Source organism: Micropterus dolomieu, linkage group LG20 (genome assembly GCF_021292245.1).
Source record: "Micropterus dolomieu isolate WLL.071019.BEF.003 ecotype Adirondacks linkage group LG20, ASM2129224v1, whole genome shotgun sequence".
Taxonomy (NCBI): Eukaryota; Metazoa; Chordata; class Actinopteri; order Centrarchiformes; family Centrarchidae; genus Micropterus; species Micropterus dolomieu.
This window is the reverse complement of record NC_060169.1, coordinates 17,987,686-18,007,444: the sequence shown is the minus strand read 5'-3', so window position 1 is coordinate 18,007,444 and position 19,759 is coordinate 17,987,686. Positions and strand designations below refer to the sequence as shown.

Genomic DNA, 19,759 nt, shown 5'->3' with positions numbered 1-19,759 from the left:
TATGTGCTCCATAAAGGCTATGTTTCCTATGTGCTGACCTTTGCACCTGTTGTGCAAATTGGGTTGGAGTGGATTTCTGTGTCATACTAATGCACAATACATCTTGCGTCTTTCACTTGTTCCTTTTGCTTAGCTGCTACCTGGTAGCTGCCATTCACTGTTTTTGTTTGCAGAATGTAGCACGGCAGAACATAAATACAAAGAAAAAAGGCCCCAAAGTCCTCCAGTAGTTATCACTGTTTAACAGACTGACCTTATCACCATTTCTGATAGAAGTGTTTTGTTGTCCCTCTTTATTATTCATCTTTCATTTGCTTCTTTTACATCTTAAACATCACATCTTCATCCATTCTAGCCCTCTCTGACTAGCCTCAGAGATGTGACTGGTGTGTGTTTATATCCACACTGAACTGCATTTGGCAGAATTACAAATGACATAATTTTTCAAATTGGGCATTTATACAAATAACAAAATACATATTTTCTCTATTTACACACAGTTGTGCATAGTTTTAATTTTAAAATGATTAACAACATTTGTAGAAAGCATTTCAGCCCTTCAGAGATTTCTCTGCTTTTGCAAGAAAAGCCAACCAGATTCGAAAATCATCAAGACGCTCAACCTGTTTCAAATAGTTCATTCACAAAAAGCAACAACCCTTATGAGCACCATTGTGTAAGATGCATGCTCATAACTCTTAATGAGAGTCATAAGCAGATAATGTTGCACAAAAGTACATTTTAAGGACGCAATATGTACCACACATTTAAATAAAAATTAAAAAGGGAAAGATTCATGCAATCTGCGTTTTACTTATCTATATATAATATATATTACTAATTTCATTGAGCTGCCCGTTTTGTAAAGTTCTTATTGGATTCAGCTACCACACTTAAGCTAGACAATCATTCATCTTTTTGCCAGACAGCCATAAGTTGTATGTATAATAACAGTCAGTAGTCTGTCTGGATGCAATGGTCCCTGAATAGAGTGAAGTTTACTAAGCACTGAACTCCCTTAAGGGTCTTTGTACCTGCGCCAGCGTTCAAGTGTCTCTGTGCAGACCTCCAGGCGAGATAACAGCTTAAAGGAAACTGATTTAATATCAGGGACTTCAATTCATCTTTTGACCATCGCGCTTCCACATGTTTTCTGCGTGTCACACTCCCTTACTTAGTCCCTCTTTCACACAGGGAAGCACTCCTACAGACAAATACACACACACACAGGATGTTATATCTCCTGTGATCTTCTGAGCTATGCAATCCCAAAGGTGTTTATCTCTCTTTTTTGACAACAATGAATGGCATAGTCACACATCCTCTTCATATCATTTCTCTCGCTCTCCTTCTCTTGTTCTACTCTTTCTTCTCCTTCTCGGTCTCAACTCCTCTTCATTTTCTGCCCTAGAGACGCTACCTTTGCCAGTATATTTGTCTTTGGCTGTACACAGATTAATCTGTCCATCACTCCATCTGTTTTTGCCCTCACCCGCCCCTCCTTTAATCAGTCTCTTCTCTTCCTCCATGTGTCCAGTGATCCCCTGTGTAACCCCTGAGGAGAATCTAAACACCGGTTTCAGAGCCAGGGCTGGTCGGGCCTCCAGTAAAAACAGAGAGAGACCAGACACAAACACGCGTCTCTCTGACCAAATGCCTCCCATATTTTGGCCCTCTGCTCTCTTATGTGCCATTCTCATTTTTCTCAAGTTTGTCTCTCAAATACTGATTTATCCATACCCACCATTAACTCTTCATTTTTCTTGTTTTGAGAAAGGAAAGCATTTTGCTTTATGAGCCCATACAGCAGGTGTTTTTTTTACTATTAGCGTGTAGAATTGACATTTCTGTCAATTGTGTTGGTGCGTGAGGACATATCTATTTACAAATCAGTTTACTGATAAACTATATATGTTTTAAAAAACACACTATCAGAAAGGCTTGTTTTTCCCACAATTTGCAGATGTTTTGTGTCAGGATCGGTTATGACTCACACTGTTGCCTTGAGACCTAAAACTTGTTTGAGATGCTTTTTATTATGGTAACAGTCTTTCTGAGTTTCAGTGCCCACAATTTGCTAAAAATGGCTCTGTTTTGTCATGCATTGAAAATTGTTGATTTGTGTGATTCTTAAATCCTCAATAAACAAAGTGTTAGGAAATATAAATAATAGGTTTTTCCTGGAAGAGTTTGGAAGAACTCTACTTACTCCTGGAGAATCATAATACTTGAGAATTCAAGAATTTGGCTAAGCTAAGACGTTTGAAACTGAATCTTTAATTCAGATGATCAGAATTTAAATGTTTATAGTTGAGCAGTCTGTTTACAGGGATCAGCCTTTTCTAGCAGATATTGTTTTCTTAATTGGTGATGAATAAAATCCAATTCTGACAGCAGGACAAATGTTTGTTTGTAGTCTAAGTTTTAGTCTAAGGGCATTAGGATTAGACTAGCTACAGTAAAATACTGGTGCCATGCCCATTAAAGGTTTGAATGAGTTACCAGTAGAAAGTCTCAGGGGACACAATAATCACTGAGGTTTTAATAATTTGATCAAACATTAAATGTAGTCTCTGAAATGATTAGCACTTAAATGAGTAAAATCAAATGTCCTCTTTAGAACAGACTTCTTGTTGCTGCCTCAGTCACTCAGACACTATGTATATCTGACCCTGCTGTGTGAATTATCCTCTTGCATTCTCATGTAACGATATTTAATTGAATATTTTTTCAGTTTTGCCAGCCTGGAGGTTGGAGGCTGTCCAGGGATAGGAAAGTACCAACCTTTTTCACCGTTGTGCTGACAGATATCGATTCAGACCGACATTACTGCTCCTGCCTCACTTTCTATGAGGCTGAGGTAAATCTGCAGGTAAGACTACAACACACACACACACACACACACAACACATACTCAAAGATGAGTACATTCTACAACTTAGCTGTGCTTTGATTCATTTGTTTATTCTTTCTAATATATTGATCTTTTTCGGGAAGCTGTAGCTTATTTTATATTTGAATTCATTGGGTGGAGGTTATCAGTCCGTCAGAGAGCTAACAAAGACAATCACAGTCATAGAGGCTCCAGTCCCCCTACTGCACAGCTGTCTGTTTCTGATCCCAATGGTTCCTGGTCTAGGATTAATTCTCATATGAGGGGGTCAATATTAATTAAACTAGACATAAAACTAGTTGTCACATTAAAGTAGTTAAAATACGTAAAAAGTATCGGTATTACTTGGTATCGGTTCATAAGGGAGGTTAGTGGTATCACACATCACTACCCAACCCATAAGGCCTAGTACATAACCCATATTGAGCTCTGAAATTATAGCATGGGCCCAATACATGCCAAAGAAATGTCAATCTACTATAAGGCATAACAAGTGATTTACATTAAGTGACAATTAGGGTTGGGAAATTTGAGATTTGCCGATAGATGATGGCATCAAATTTTCACATTATTCCACCCTGTGAAAGCAGCTTTTAATGTCCACAAACATTCTTATTATTGTTTTTAAGTATGCTTTGCAACTGCCTTGGAATTCTCTTCTCCCCACACTCACACACACTCACACACACCTACACCTCAGGTGAATACCCTGGCTTGCCCCACCTCTCTCTGTCTCTCTCCCCCATCTGCTCCATTTTCTCCATCAGCAGTATGTTTTATAAAGTCGTCTAAAAGACAGAGAACTTGTCTTTTTTTCCATATATTTCCACCCGCGATCCGTTATCACAGCAGCAGGTGAGCTGCACGTCTGGCTTATTAATGATGCAGCTTATCAAACAACTGAAACCAACTTCTGCACCCTGTGTGTTCAATGCTGCTTTACCTGCTCCTTGTATAAAATATCCACTGCGACCACGACTTGTAGCGCAAGTTAATAGTCTAACAATTTTTTTTACTGATTGTTTGTATATAGCACATAACAAGTTTGTGTGAGAACACATGCATGCACATAAGACGACTGCTGCCCCCGCGCACCTGATGACATCGTCCATCCCGATGTGTCATTGCAGACATCGTCTGATGGAAATTTTGTAGACATCGCCCAACCCTATATATCAAATCCCTGAAAAACCCAACAAATACTCGCTCACTCATTGTCAACCGCTTATCCTGTCTCCAGGGGAGCTGGAGCCAATCCCCCAACAAATACCAATAAACAATATTATTTAATTAAATGAAACTCACAAAATATTTTTAAATGTGTAAGATGTGCAAGATTTTGGCAACTTGTCGAATTCATACTCCAAAACAAATAGGGGGCAGCTTATAATTAGAGTAACCTCTAACTTTGGCTGCTGTTGGTTAGTTAGCTCAGTTAGCCGTGCAGCTAGTAGCAAAACCTGAGCTATACTATCAGACTGCTGTCTCTTGAGGTACAAAGTGGTATTACGAGACAGGACAGGCCGGGAATAGCTCGCCAACTTTAGTAGATATCTATGCAACACAATGCAAAGACATCTTTGACATAATGACAACACTGTTACTCCTTCACAATCTTTTTTTAATGTTTTAAACTAAAATTCTGGTCAAATCTTACATATTGCACCTTTAAGTATTAGCATCACAGTATACTTTAAGTATCAAAAGTTGCTTTATGGTGGGCCTACATCACTTTAATGTTGCAGCTGGTAATGTTGAAGCAAATTTTAATTTCTTTATGCATGCAGGGTGTATTGTGGCCTGTATCCTTGCGAAAAATTGTAGTATGCAGTACTGCCGAGGATATTTCTGTGATTGAGATCCAGTACATTTATTTCCCTCTGGCTGTATTCTAAAGATAGTTCAACACTGTCACTTGTAAAGTTGAGAAGGCTGTAAAATTCCTTAAAGTCTTGTAAGTCACCATTGTAGAATAATATTAAATTGTCAATATACCTTCTATACCAGATAATATTGTCTCAGTGTCTGTTGGTTCGGCCCTGGATAAACCTTTCCTCCCACAGTTGAAGGAAGAGACAAGCATTGTTAGGAGCAAAACCGGCTCCCCATGACTGTGCTATGTTTTTGCCTGAACACAAACACATTGTCCTGGAACACAAACACATTGTTGTCCTTTCTATTAACATAAGAATGAATTCATTAGGTGGATTGTCATCTGTTCTGGATTGTAAAAATTGGTTCACACGAAGACCTTCGTGTTTGGTGTTACTATATCTGTACTCTGCATAGTGACAATAAATTGACTCTAATCTAATCAGGATGTAACAATCATGGTGATCGTAGATGCATCACCAATGTTTTTAATCTCATCAATCCTGGTAAGGACATGTAATGTCTTGTATATGGGATGGCAAAGCAAAAACAAATGGCTTAATGAAATGATCAATGTATTAAGAGGCATGCATGTATGTAAAGTGTACACAGGACTGTGAGGCAACAGTACTAACCATAGAACTACCATGCTAGACTCATTAAATCTAATGTAGTGAAATCTGTAATCACAAATGTTTCACTTTGTCATTAGAAAATTTTAATTTTAGACTGGCTGAGGGATGGACCTGTGCTCCCCTCCAGCACTTTACATTTGATTTACTCATGCATACAAGATTTTGTTTGATTACAGATTAGTGGTCAACGGCACAAATGTTCAAAACCCCCATAAATTATTGATTACTTATGAACGGTCTTGTTAGGGTCTCTCCCTGCCAAAAGCCCACAGAATACCAAGCTAATTGTTTCACTGTGTTTGCCTTTGTTGGAGGCCTTAAATGACTCCTGTCCTTCTGCCCACTGTGACTTCACATCCTTTCACATGTGGAAGGCAATCACATTCCAGTTAGATCAGCAAAACAGCAGTTAAATTCCAAATGCAGTCGTGTACGAGAAATATGTGTCAGCTTTCACATTGTAGTAGTGCATAATTTCCTCATTACTTTGCCATCCAAGCTTGTTGTGTGAATCAGACCATAATTACATGCAATCCTGTGTTTTTCCATGTTCGATTAAAAGCATAAGAGGAGGAAGGATTCAGGACAAATTGTCACATCAAAGGGAGAAATAACCAAAAATAGCCCATTTGTAAACTGTTGTGGGCCTCCTAACAGACTTAATTCTCATTGCTTTTAACTGGTTGGTGAAGTCCCTCAGCTTTATAAAACATGTTGGAGACTACAGACCAGTGGATCATCCTCCTTTTGTATTGAAACCTTAATCCTCCTTGGTCTGTTTTGCGTCTTCACACACTGGCTCAGTGGAGTTGGAGTTGTCATTAACAACAGATTTAGACGTGATTGTAGGGCCTCATGTTTTTGTAATTGTCTTTGTTTACTGTTATCTGGGGACTGGCAAGGCTGTTAGTGAGGGCTAAAACTGTTGTTTTTCACAGACATATTATATTGGGTCTGCAGGACAAAATAAGTTGCAGAGACATGTCTTTTTGCAGGGTTAATGCAGTTGTTCAATCACTTTAATCAAATATTGTACCAGATATGGGGGTGATCGTTAGCTCACCTGGTGGAGTGCGCGCACCATGTGTAGCCCTGGTTTCGAGTCCAGCCCGCGGCCCTTTGCTGCATATGATCCCCCTCACTCTCTGCCACATTTCCTGTCTCTTGAGCTGTTCCTATCAAATAAAGCCCAAAAAGCCTAAAAAATAATCTGTAAAAAACAATGGAAAATTTTATATTTACCAGATGCATGAAAGAAAGAGGCGTCCACATGGAATACTAAGTATACTCTGATTTATGTGCAAGCATTTGTTTTCTTTCGCCCCACTCATTTTGTGAGCGTAAACAGAAACACAATCAAATCCTGTCCGCACAGATCTCAGAAAGACGGAATTTGAATTTCACTCTCGCAATCTCAATTTCTCACTTCATTGTCTTACTGCCTTCATTTTTTTAAAAAGAAAGTTGACAGGGTTGTCAATCAGGATGTAAAAATTACACTGATGTGATGATTACAAGAAAGAGGGCCTTAGACTACGCTTCCAGTCAGGCAGGCCAGAAGCAGGAAGTTGTTTGTCATGTTTGGCTTTGATGTTAGTAACTCTTTGATAGACATACCTGACCGTAATGTCCTCTATGCTTCACATTTTCAAAAATGAGGTTCATACTGGTTTATAAAGTGAGATGTTGTGTTTTGTTGTTTATTTTACTCTTTAGCACTTTAAGTGACACTCGTGTCTAAAATAACTCACAGTAATTGAGATGTTTGCGTTTACAAAAAAGACACTTGACCAAGACATGTGGATACTTTTGTCTATATTACATCCCGTATTGTGAAGACTGAACCTATAAACTTTTAAATTTGATAAACTCCCCGACCACACCACCACCTAACACCTAATTATTAGATTTAGTCTATATTTGGCCTCTTCCATCATCTTCCTGCAAAATAAACACACATTCCTGGATTCTGTGTGTGGCACTGAAGATCTTCTTGAAACGTGAGGGTGTTTAAACAATCTTTACTCTCTAAACTGACATCCTTATCTACTCTGTTGGATTCCAGGGAGAGTCCAGACAGGCGGCGGAGGAATGTATTTTGTCTAATAATTGAACCAAATCCTAAGAATAATGGTGAAATGTGACCCCAATCTGAATGGGATATTTTGATCCCATGCTTCTTGGTCTCGAGATACTGAAGCACTTACGGCATGTTTTCACTGCCTGGAGAAATATACCAGACTGTGATAAAGGCTTTAGTTAGGAATGAGTGCAGAGAGGCTGGTGTATCAGTGTCCTGATAGTGCTCGTGGATCCATGAAGGAGACAATTAGAACCAGATTGAGACTGTTGCTTGTACGACATGTGTGCAATATCCAACAAGTGGTTTTATCTACAATAAAGAATATTGTTTTAATGTTTGTTGTTTGACTAACTGTAAATTATATATCTTGCTAAACAAAATAATTACTAATAGCATCTTTGGTATTGTCACTAATGTCTCTGATGTTTTGAATTTGCTGTGTTAATACAGTTTGGGACTTTGAGAGGGAAACAACATTAATCACCTAAACTAATTTTGGCTCTTTATCAGTATCGGCTCTCTAAGGAAATCCACTCATTTTATGTCTCTTTTGTAGGCGAGATCTTTCATTAACCTTATTGGAATTTTAGAGAATGTGTGGTGTTAACTCAGTGGCTCCAGTGGGATGAGCATCTGTGCTGAATGGGGACAGATTGGGAAAGCAGATAATTAATAGTCCAAACTTTCATAAGTGTGTGTCTCCTCTCTGGAGACAAAGGAAGATTTAAAAGGTTTTTGGGGACTGAAGCTATGGCTTTGTCTGAAGATTAATCAATTAATCCTGGCTATGTTTCTGTTTTAGAGGAAATACAATAAACCCACTACTTCCATTTTCATACCTATTTTATGACGTACCCCTCAAGTGAAAATGGAGTGTTAGAAGTTGGGTGTCCATCCATAAACATGTACGCAAATTTCAGCATACTTTACTCAGTATTATACGTTCCCACTGAACACTAGGGCTGTACAATTAATCAAATTTTATGTTCAATTATGATGTTGTCTTTGAACGATAATGAAAACAAGATCATCGAGATCAAACGATTATTGTGCTGCATTCCATTTCGTAATGGTGATCTTCTCTTGTCTTGTGTTAAAATTCCAGCGCCCACCTTTCCTTTACAGCGGTCGCTCATGCCCTAAAAACCCAAACTCTCTCTCAGCCAGGCCTATGGCACGTTTAGTTCAGCTCAAGACTTGTTATTCACCATTATTAGCTTAAGTTTATGATATTTTACTCTGCATACATTTTCTTAAACTCATAGCTTACTTTTCTTACTCACTGTTGGTTCAAGTCACCGCAGAGAGTGCCACAGCGGTCGACCAGAGCAAAACACTGCATTGCTGTCGTCTGCGTGCGCTCTGAGATGCTGTATAAAGTTAATAATGATGGATTATGATTTTTGCTATAATTGAGCCTACTGAACACTCTTTATGTTAGGGTACATCAGTTATTTTTTCCTAGAGAATGTGCAAATAAAACATACAGGCGTACGTACTGGACAGTGTGATGGGTATGATGCACACGATGTATTCACAAACTAAACTAGGGGCTCAGCGGTGCTGGCATGCTCTACGGTACAGTTCAAGGTCTGTCCACAGCACTGTGTTGAACTCTTCAACTGAAATAGCTTCTTTTTTTTTTTAATGTTTCAGGGATCAAAGAGTATTGCGGCTGATGAAGATGAGGAGGCAGAAGAGGATGGCCTGATCCAGCCAGCTCAAGTGTTTGCACCAAAAAGTCTCATTCTCGTGTCCAGGCTGGATTACCCTGAAATTTTCCGGGTAATAAAACACCATATGATTAAATCTTGATCAAAAAATATTTTCCTGTCTTGTTCAGAAGGAATACTCAGAATTTTTGTCAAATCAGTGCTTTCATCTTTCTGCTCTGAGATGACGTTAATCTACTGTGTACTGTCTGCAAAATAGGCCTGCGTGTGCTTAAGCGTAAGCACGCACTTCAATAAAGTAAATGAGACATAGAAGCCTAAGCACCTCTGATCTTTTCATTCCAGACTGAGTTGCTCACAGGTTTTGCAGACTCACGGTCAGCCTTGCTATTCATGTTAATAGGTTATTTTGTTCCTACGTGTATGTACATGCTATTAAAATAAATTGTTCTATTGAACCTTACCTAAATGTCTTAGACCAATCAAAAGCATTTTTGTTTTATAGCCCAGATATTTGTAAACTAAAGGGTCACCCGGTTGACCATGAGCTGCAATACTGATAACTATATACAATATTTATCATCTGTTTGCAATGTCTTTGTTGTATTTCCCATGTTGTTCTTCCAGGGGTGCTTGGGTCTGGTCTATACAGTGCACATCGATAGGCTGAGTTTCCCTTTAGAGGGTCTGGTGGCGAACCTCTTTACGTTCCAGGTTCCTGTTGCTGGTGGATCCCAGGTAAGTCTTAACTGAGGTTAAGCATACCCAAAGTACCACTGTCGCCGTTCTGCTGTTGGCCTGTTCCTCATAGGGAGCCCCAGATCCAGACGAGACAGGAGGCTAGCGATTGTTTGTGGAAATCATGGCTGAGGCTCAATGGTGCAGCTACTAAAATGATTTACAATCACTGTGCAGCCAATCAGGAATGCAGTGTTAAGATGGTGCCAGAGATTGTCCAGCCACAGGCAGTCAGTTACAGTTTAGGGGAATATATATTTAAAATATCAGTGCACTAAGAACCCTCATTGCTTATTAAAAAGCATTTTGTTTGCTGCAGTTTGGTGGCCAAATGTCAGAAGGTGAGGCTATAAATGCAGTGAATCAGGCAGTAGATTACTTATTTACACCTTTTAAAAAAACTGAAGCCAAAATGGGTCTCAATAATGTTGTAAAATTACTTTATGTTTGCCACTGGGGAGAAATCCTCATCAGACTAAGCCCTGTTCCCCAGCAAGATGCCGTGATATTGCTGCAGCTGTGTGCTGTACCAGTTGTATTTTTGGCAAACATGTAATTGAGGTTTTCTTTACTCAAGTAAACTTATTCAAATGGCTAATTCAGTCCTGCAGCTGCAGTGTCTGTGTAGCAGTGAATAGCACGTGTCTTCTTTATTTGATGCAGCCACAGTACATTCGCCTATAAATCTTACTGGATGACTGTCAGTTGCTGTATATCTTGGCCCTGTAGACATGATGGCCATAGAACTTTTCTGTGACTGTTTTCTGACCTTTACTCTGTACTTGTACTTGTTTTTCTTTACAGAAGCTGTTTAGCCTGGGAGCAGGAGACCGGCAGCTCATCCAGACGCCTCTGAACGACACATTGCCTGTCACATGCAAAAGTGTTGCTCTGCTCTTCCAGCAGCTGGGTGGGTCCAGGCACTGTGATAAGTACTAACTAGCAATCATGAGACAGGAACAGACTTGTTGAGTCAGACCATGACTTATTAGTGACTGTGTTATTGTATGAACACTGTGTCATTTATTTGTTAACAATAGTTTCCTGCTGCAGGTGGTCACATTTACAAATGATCCCATTTAGGTTTTAAGACATTTATTTCTTGTTTGGTTTTTATAATCTGACAGCGGCCGCTCAAAGAACATTCGTTTTAATCATCTTACTGGAATCATCGTCTTAGTTGATTTAATAAAGCAGCACAGTGTGTGCGACATGTTTTACATTCATTCAATCTTGATCCTTGATGTTTTAGAGGTTCAGTTCTACTTTGCTAATCACACGGCAGTAAACTACAGCACTGTAGGACTTTTACAATTAGGAGACTCTTTCAATGAGCCATGGAGAACTTGGATTTATTCTATACACTAAATGTGTCTGAGGCAAGATTATGTGGTTTTCACTGTGGCCCATCATTGTTTCTGTAATTCTGTCATGGCTAGAACAAGCACATGATGAAGATTTGATGCAGGCTGCTGGTTTCACGTTGCCATGTTTGCTCAGTGTGTTAACGGTTGAGACTGTAGAGGATATGCACAGGCAATACGTGCTTTGTTAAGGATGCAACACGCCTGATTCACCATGACTCAAACACAGAGTAGTTGAACTGTGTTTGGAGAGTCTGTCACTTTCCTCAACCTTTGAAAATGGCAGTTTTTAATAAATCATGACCTGAGCTATTGTACATAATATTTTTTGACTTTCAAGTCATTCTGGAAGAGTCAGGTTTAGTTAACTTTGTTGGAATTCTAGGCGTACATCTGTGAGTGCTAAGAGTGAAATTAAATATAATTCACCTGAAGTTTGTAATGGAAAGTTGGCCCTTATTTTATAACAAGAATGTGCTTCAAAACAGAGTTAATTTTATTTCCTGAGTGTATTAACACCATCCTCTGTTTGTTTGGACAAAGTGGTTAACACATGCGCATGGGGGGTACTTGCACGATAACATTTGATCAGGGTTATGTGGAAGTCATGCATTTGTAGCCAATCTGGATAAACAAAACTAAACAATCTTGACATAATACACAGACGTGGCCTGTCAGTCTTCATAAGCCTGTTTCCATTTAGCAGTGCAGTGGATTATGCAGTGCTGTTTGTCCTCGAAGTGGCTACAGGGACACAATTATGTGTATATGTGTATAATCTTATCTAGTTAATGTCATGTAAGAAGTGTTGTTGTGCTGCAAGTAACATGACAGGTTACCGCTTGCTGACAGCAGCATGTCTTCATCATTAAAGGAATACTTTGGCATTTTAGGAAATACAATTATTCACTTTCTTGCCAGATGAGAAGAGTTAGATGACGAAATTGATACCACTGTCATGTCTGTATGCTAAATATAATGGCTGCAGACAGGAGATGGTTAACTTAGCTTAGAGTAAAGACTGGAAGCAGGGGGAAACGGCGAGCCCCCAAAACGCAACCTATTGTTTTTACACTTGAGCAGGAATCATACAAACAAGATATGTTTCTAGGCTAAGCTATGCTTACCTTCTCCTGGTTGTAAGCCTTATATTAAGTGTACAGGCATGACACAGTGGTATCATTCTTTCATCAAACTGTTGGTAAGAAAGCAAATAATCATGTTGGACTATTGCTTTAACAGTTATAGTATTCTTCCATCCATTTATGCTTAATACATAGTGCAGAGGGTTAATGTAGGATCATAGTCATTTACGGCACAGTCTATCATCTGATCATACAAGGAAAAAGTGTGCAGTTGTCAGTCTCTGAGAGTTATGCCCTCAAGGGAAACCGGGGGAAAGTGAGTGGCAGAGTTAATAATTTTCCTGCCCTTTAAAACTGATTTCTCTGCATGCTGACAGGAAGGTAAATATCATATAAGTCAGCTGACGAGCGACACGTAAGCAGAGAACATGTGCATTGTGGCCACTCATTAGGTCATCCTCATGTCCATATGAGGATGGGCTAGTAGCTGCACATGCAGGAAGGTTGGCACATCATTGTGTGCACAGGTCACCCGAGTCACCAGAGAGGAATGTGTGTTAAACATGTCACTCTGCACAGGAAGTACATCCCCCCCGGGGCGAGATAAAACTGGCCATCAACAGCCCTGCTGTTTGTTGTTTGTTGCCTGTGGCTCTTCTGTTTGTCCGGGGATGTTGCTGTCACTTCTTATTTAGGAAATCGGAAATGTGTCACTGTTTCCATAAGATAAGTGAACACCTGAAAGGTGTTTTGTTCTGAAACCAGTGTGTGGTCAAATCAGTGAGCACACTCTTCAATTAATAGAAAAGTGGTTTCAGAGTGAAATAATGCTTCACAGCATTTGCAGCATCATTACTAAAAAAAAAGATGAAACACCTCAAGTCTTTTCAGTTTGACGTGCCTGTTCACCTTCCAAACTCAGATATTGTTGAGGCGCGTGGTCAGTTTCCTGTTTATCAGTAAAGTACTCCACTCAGGCAGCCAAACATCCAGACCCAGCGCCCCCAGCGTCGCAGACATGTCTGCCTGTGTTCCTCTCTCTTTATCACTCCAATGTGTGATGAATTGGTCTGTCAGTTGCTTGATAGGAAACAATAACAGGAACTGTAAACTTAGAATTCTTCCTGATTGTCACATTGGTATTTGAAAAATTATTTATACTGTATGAGAGTGTGTAATTTCCTTTGTTTTTCAGAGGTGAGTTTTCCTATAGGTTTATATTCGGTGTTTAATATAAACTGTCCTTTTGGTCGTGGTTATTTATAGCTTTTATCACCATGAGTCCGTCGGTGGACAACTTGCAGGTCATTGTTGTTATTATTGCAGTTGTTGAGATCGACTCCTCCAACTCTTTTTTTTATTTTATTTTATTTTACTTTATTCAGATTAAACCTCAAGACAACTACACTAAAGTAACTTTGTAATGGTGAAATGCACTAAAACTGCAAATAAAGAAAATGGTAATTATCCAACACTTTAATTAAATACATTAACTTTTCTCTCTTTTACATTGCTCTTAAGAAGTTTTAACTCAGTATTTGTGTGTTCTAATCTGTACGCAAATAGCCACGCATGTTTGATGATAGATCTGGAACAATGTGGCAGCCACATTCCAACAAATACCTAATTAACTTCCTTATCTGTTGTTTTCTCTTTTTAGGAATCCAAAATGTCCTAAGCCTGTTTTGTGCGGTTCTGACAGAACACAAGGTTTTGTTCCACTCCACTAGTTACCAGAGGCTCGAAGAGGCATGTCGCGCCCTGGAAGCCCTCATGTTTCCCCTTAAATACAGGTTAGTTTTCATGAGGCCCTCTGTGACGGCCCAGATTTTCATGTGACTTTCCACTAACACCTTACTTGGTGTCATGACTTCCCTGGCTTGCGATTGGATTGATAATTAACTTTTTTAAGATCACAAAATTTGACCTTGTTTAACCTTGTATATCTAGTAACTTCAGTCTAGTCTGTTCAGAATTTTTCCTGGAAGTGCTTTTCACTTGTAATGTGATTGACTTACTTCCCTTTATCTAGCTTGTGAAACTAAGAAAGAGAGAATTTTAGGAGAAGCCCTTTTTCTCGCCAATATTTGATTTTTAGAAATTGCTGTACACCACAACATGACATCTGGTGAGACATAAGAAAACAAAATAAAAACAAAGGCAGACAAAAATGTAACAACAAGATTTTTTCACAGCAGACATTTTGTTTTTGTAGGAAAAGCACAGGTGTTAATAATAACGTTAACAATGGCTCTGTTGTATTTAAGTGTCCCCGTTAGCCATGACAGTGCGACAGTGAGCCAACATGCACAACATGAGGACTCTTCTTACAAAGATGTGAAAATGTCCTGAAATAAAAACAACCTAAATATTAATGACAACATGCATGTGTCATTAATATTATATATAATATCATATACAACATATGATTGTGTGGTGTGAGTGGATTTTAAATGGGGGGTGGGGAATGTAGTCTTGTCTGAAAGAAAGAAAGGTCACAAAATAAGGGATTGAACCATCAACCCTGCATTGGATAATCCACTCAACCTCCACATTTGACCGCAGTGTCACTTGCTTTCAGCACAAGCACATTTTTAACAATAAACAATTAAGAATAATAATAATTGTGATGATTGGTAAAATAAATATCCCTAATGGTCTGTCTTGCCTCAATACATACATACATACATAATATAACTAAAAATGCTTGTGCCATTCTAAACCACATACTCTGCACAAAAACAAGCCTCTGGTCTTAATAAGTAATGCAGCGTTACAGGAGGAAACGCAAAAATAAAAATATCAATATCATGATGACGACCAGGGATATTTTGCGATTTTGTTTATCATCATCTTGTGAAATAGGTTAAATTATTTCTTTCATGCTTTGGATACACAAATATTTGAGATTATCTGACTGTTGTAGTGAAATGAACCATAAATCCCTCTAACTGCAACCTGGCAACTATTCCCTCAATATTGATTCTCTTTCATTTTCAACATTTTGTCCTGCATACATATCCTGGGTCACTCTTATCATTAAACTGTATATCAGTATTGAAGTAATTCTTACTGTGTCCAGTCTGGCAGCCCTAGTTTCCAGTAGATGATGATATAAAACTTTCCAAAGCTTGTAAATATCATTGCAAAATGTGCCATGTACAGTTTTCTTTCAGTTTCTGCTGTCTCATCCCTTAGTTCATAATGACATACACTCAAACGCGTCCACTTCCCAGCAGGGCAGTGTATTTTTGCCTCTCAGTTGCCCTCTTATTTTGTAATTCTTCCGTAATTTCGTCTGTCTTCCTAGTCTTATTGTACTTATGATGTGTGTTCATTGTTAATGTCCTGTCATGTACTCAGTTATCCATACATCCCTATTCTGCCTTCGCGGCTGCTGGAGGTGTTGAGCTCACCCACTCCTTTCATCATCGGAGTGCACTCCATGTTTCAGAGTGAAATCCAGGATCTGGTGAGTGCACTTATGTCACAGGCATCCAGCAATCGTTCTCACTTGCATGCCGAACTTGAAGATTAATAATTGAGTTTATTTTGACAGCCTAAAAGGGGTGATGCATTGTGACATTTTAGGACTTCTTCTTTCTGCTGACCTGGAGAGTTTTAATTTAACAAGGCCTTGGGTTCTCAGGAGGTTTTTACACATGAAGATTAAGTAATCAACCCTTCAGCAAAGATGTTTATTTAGCTGGTTGTGGCTGAACCTCATCAGGCATGCGTGTTGTTCGTCACCGTACTCCCTCCAGCTGCAGTCAAACCCCCTGACATGTCCGTGTTTTCTGTGTGTTTATCAGTTGGATGTTATTATTGCTGACCTGGATGGAGGAACAATAAAGATTCCTGAGTGTATCCACTTGTCCGTGCTCCCCGAACCTGTACTACACCAAACACAGACGGCCCTGTCCCTGGTAAGCACAAACATACACACACACACACACACACATCCATCTTTCTCCCAGACGAACTCCGTAAAACACACATAAGTTACTTATAAAGTAATTATTGGATTGTTGTGCTCAAACTTGCTCAGCAACTGACTGCTGGTAAGATTGATGTTCCTACTTTACTTTTGCTTTATTAAATCTTGTGACACTTTTTCATGGTATGCTGTATTATCTGGTTGCTCATTGCGCATGAGGAATGTTCACTTATGTTGCACTTACAGAAAGTTGTTCTAGATAAGACGCTGCATGAAAACCAATAAATCATCTGGAGATTAATTTATCCCTTGTAGGTTTTGCACCCTGATCTGGAGATAGCAGACAATGCGTTCCCTCCGCCACGCACAGCATCCTCCAACCTCAAGTTGTTGGTAAGTCAGCATCCCTATCACATGCATCCCTTTACGGAGTGATGTCCCCCCCATGAGAAGGATGATGATTGCTTTCATCAGACAAAGTCTGTTATCGCTGAAAGGTCAGCGTTGGTGTGAGGGTACTAACTGACGGTAACCCATTACCCTGTTGTGCCTGTTGCGTAATTGACTTATCAGTTTGCATTTGTGGCATAGCTGTTTGATTAGTCATGTTGATCTGTGTGTGTGTGTGTGTGTGTGTGTGTGTGTGTGTGTGTGTGTGTGTGTGTGTGTGTGTGTGTGTGGGGGGGACATAAATTTAGGTTGGGAAATAGTGGTTATGGTTAGAGTTAGGGTAAGTCTCAATGAAATGAATGTAAATCAATGTAATGTCCTCTGAACTGATGGAAACACGACTCTGTGTTTGTGTTTGTGTGTATTCCAGGACAAGGAGGTGAGGGCGGTCTTTCTCAGGCTGTTTGCACAACTCTTTCAGGGTTACAGGTCTTGCCTGCAGCTCATCCGCATCCATTCTGAACCTGTTATTCACTTTCACAAGGTAAGATAACAACATAATGGAAATCCCTGTGCTGAAATTCTTATTTTTCAAAATAAGTTATTTTCCAATATGTGACCTTAGATTAAACTCCTTTTGCAATTACTCCTTTGCAAACACATTGTTCTTTTCATCTGCCAAGAAAGTTTTAGCCGGAGTGGAATTACATGTAAAGACCTGACGGATAAATCTGTCAGGTCAGCGGGTGTATAGAGTGTGTGTGTTTGTGTGAGTATACTTGTTGTTTTAAATGTGTTGTAGAGACTCTGAGTCTTCCGTGACGCTATTCTTTTGTTTATGCAAGCTACGGACAGAGTCCCGTAACCTTGGGCAAAGCCCGGCAAAGAGCCATATGAAACGTATTAGGTTTACATTTTTGTTTTGTGCCGGGGTTTTTGTTTGTTCGTGTCTGTGGTGTCTCCGTGGTAACCCCTCAGCACATCATCCTCAAAGTACCCCACATGGATCACATTATAAACAAATGCTCTGCTTATTTGCCTGGAATGGCTGAGTGGGGAAGGCTTGAGTGAACTGCGTTTTATCTCTTCTACCCACAAGCACAAATAATTATGCGTAAAGTAAATTAAATGCATTTGCATGTAGTCATTTATAACTAGATTTATTTCCCCTTTTTTGTACATGCTGAAGAACTTATCCATGAGTTCAACAATAAAAGATGCCGGTCTCAGGCCCCCTTGCAGAGATATTTTTTGAAGATTTTGTAATCTTATTCTAAAAGTGGCTGTGATCACTATGCTTGTTTTTCAGTCTGCAGTATGTCAATATGAACATGACTACATTTCTCCCATATGTGTGGGATTGTAACTCCTCTAATTCTGACATTTTCCAGACTGCCTTCCTGGGCCAGCGAGGCCTCATTGAAAATGATTTTCTGACCAAGGTTTTGGATGGCATGGCCTTCGCTGGCTTTGTCTCGGAGAGAGGTCCGCCTTACCGAGCCTGCGATCTCTTTGATGAGGTACTGTACCATGATGCTCCACTTAAAGCTCAACTTTGTTTCCCTGCACTTTTTAGCTGTAAGTGGAGAAGTCGATACACAAACAGTTTTTAATGAGGACTGGTCAAAAATGGATGATACTCAGTCTGTTTAATAAGGTCAGATCAGCTACGTGCTGCAGGAACACTGTTCATAAGTAAAACGTTTGATTGTATTTTACTAGATGATCCACCCCTTTTATAGTGTGTAATACTGTTTTGTTGTGTTTTTGTTTTGTTGGCTGGTTGTGTGTTTTGTAGCTGGTGGCCTTAGACATTGACAGCTTTAAGGAAGAAGAGGTCACCCCTGCCAAGCTGCAGAAGCACATCAGGGAACTGTCTGAGCAGCTTTACAGAAATGTAAGACTACATGCGAATAACTACAACTACATCTCCTCTCTTTTTTTCCCTCACAGGATAGATGTCCTCATTTTAGCATGCTCTACATGTGTTTTGCTGTGTATCCTCTCTGTATCCAGCTGTGTATCCTATTAATACGTGTGGTTCCTTGGCGTGTGTACTGTAGGAGAACCCAAACCCGCACATGGCATTCCAGAAAGTGCCTCGACCCTCTGAGGGATCCCACCTGCGGGTGCACCAGGTACCCTTCCCCCTGTTGGATGACGAAAAGGTAGAGAAGATGCTGCAAGAGGGTGTGGCAAAACACAGCACTGCACCTCCATCTACACGACCTGAGAGGAAGTGCGTTGTGCCTGCCGGACCACCCGTTGGTATGGCCTACTTTAAACTGCTGTAATGTACAATGCCATAGTGCTGTGATGATTCATTAAAATTCTTGACATAGCTGCAGTGTGTGTGTTCAGTTTCTCCCACAGTGATAAATTTAACATAAGTGGTATCTTACAAAATATGTCTTTGACATGTGGAAATGCTCTGACGTGTGCAGCTGCTCTAGTTTTAGTGATTCCTGTTCTGTGTCTCTGTGTTCCAGTGTCCATTATGGGCAAGAGTGGCTCCGTGTTTAACAGCGCTCGCAGGCTGGAGGTGGTGCGGAGCTGCATTTCTTTCATCTTTGACAACAAGACCCTGGAGACTGAAAAGGTGATGCAAAACGTCTTTCATCAGGGGAGCTAAATCAACCTTTAAACAAGCTCATTAGCTGGAGGTATCTGCCCTTTGTGTTGCAACCATCCAGCGGGCCATTATGGAGCCTCAGATCTCTTCTCACCTTCATCATCCTAATATCTCCCAGCTGGCACACAGACACTCACAGATAAGGCCTGTAATCAAACACACTCTGAATCCATGTTGATATCTTGCTAATTTTGCTAAGCAATATGTTTTGTTTTAACACAGAAGTTAATCGGTTCCTGTCTCTTGCGTTGGCCTCCACACACATCAGATGTCTGCTCAAACTTGCCTGTTGTGGCCCTAATGTATGTGAGGTCATATGTGAACATTCAGCATTCAGTGTGTTTTAAAATGGGATGGTTGCTTTTTACTTTATGTATCTCACTGGCTTCATATAGGATTTGATATAATCCAGGCCTGCATCTCCTTGCAAATGTAAGAATGCATATCTTGCATATTC

The 19,759-nt window shown here is 39.7% G+C and overlaps 1 protein-coding gene across 1 annotated transcript in view; it reads left to right on the top strand.

Annotated features, from left to right (window-relative positions):
* Positions 1–2,474: 2,474 nt before the first annotated feature.
* The window catches only part of sbf2 (SET binding factor 2), a 53,524-nt gene continuing 36,239 nt past the window's right edge, over positions 2,475–19,759 (top strand). Inside the window, exons 1-14 of the mRNA XM_046033258.1 lie at positions 2,475–2,504; positions 2,735–2,872; positions 9,140–9,268; positions 9,784–9,894; positions 10,699–10,804; positions 14,004–14,136; positions 15,707–15,815; positions 16,156–16,269; positions 16,596–16,673; positions 17,101–17,214; positions 18,062–18,190; positions 18,469–18,567; positions 18,734–18,938; positions 19,160–19,269. Coding sequence (XP_045889214.1) covers positions 2,475–2,504; positions 2,735–2,872; positions 9,140–9,268; positions 9,784–9,894; positions 10,699–10,804; positions 14,004–14,136; positions 15,707–15,815; positions 16,156–16,269; positions 16,596–16,673; positions 17,101–17,214; positions 18,062–18,190; positions 18,469–18,567; positions 18,734–18,938; positions 19,160–19,269 — 1,605 coding nt within the window. The remainder of the gene's footprint in view (positions 2,505–2,734; positions 2,873–9,139; positions 9,269–9,783; positions 9,895–10,698; positions 10,805–14,003; positions 14,137–15,706; positions 15,816–16,155; positions 16,270–16,595; positions 16,674–17,100; positions 17,215–18,061; positions 18,191–18,468; positions 18,568–18,733; positions 18,939–19,159; positions 19,270–19,759) is intronic.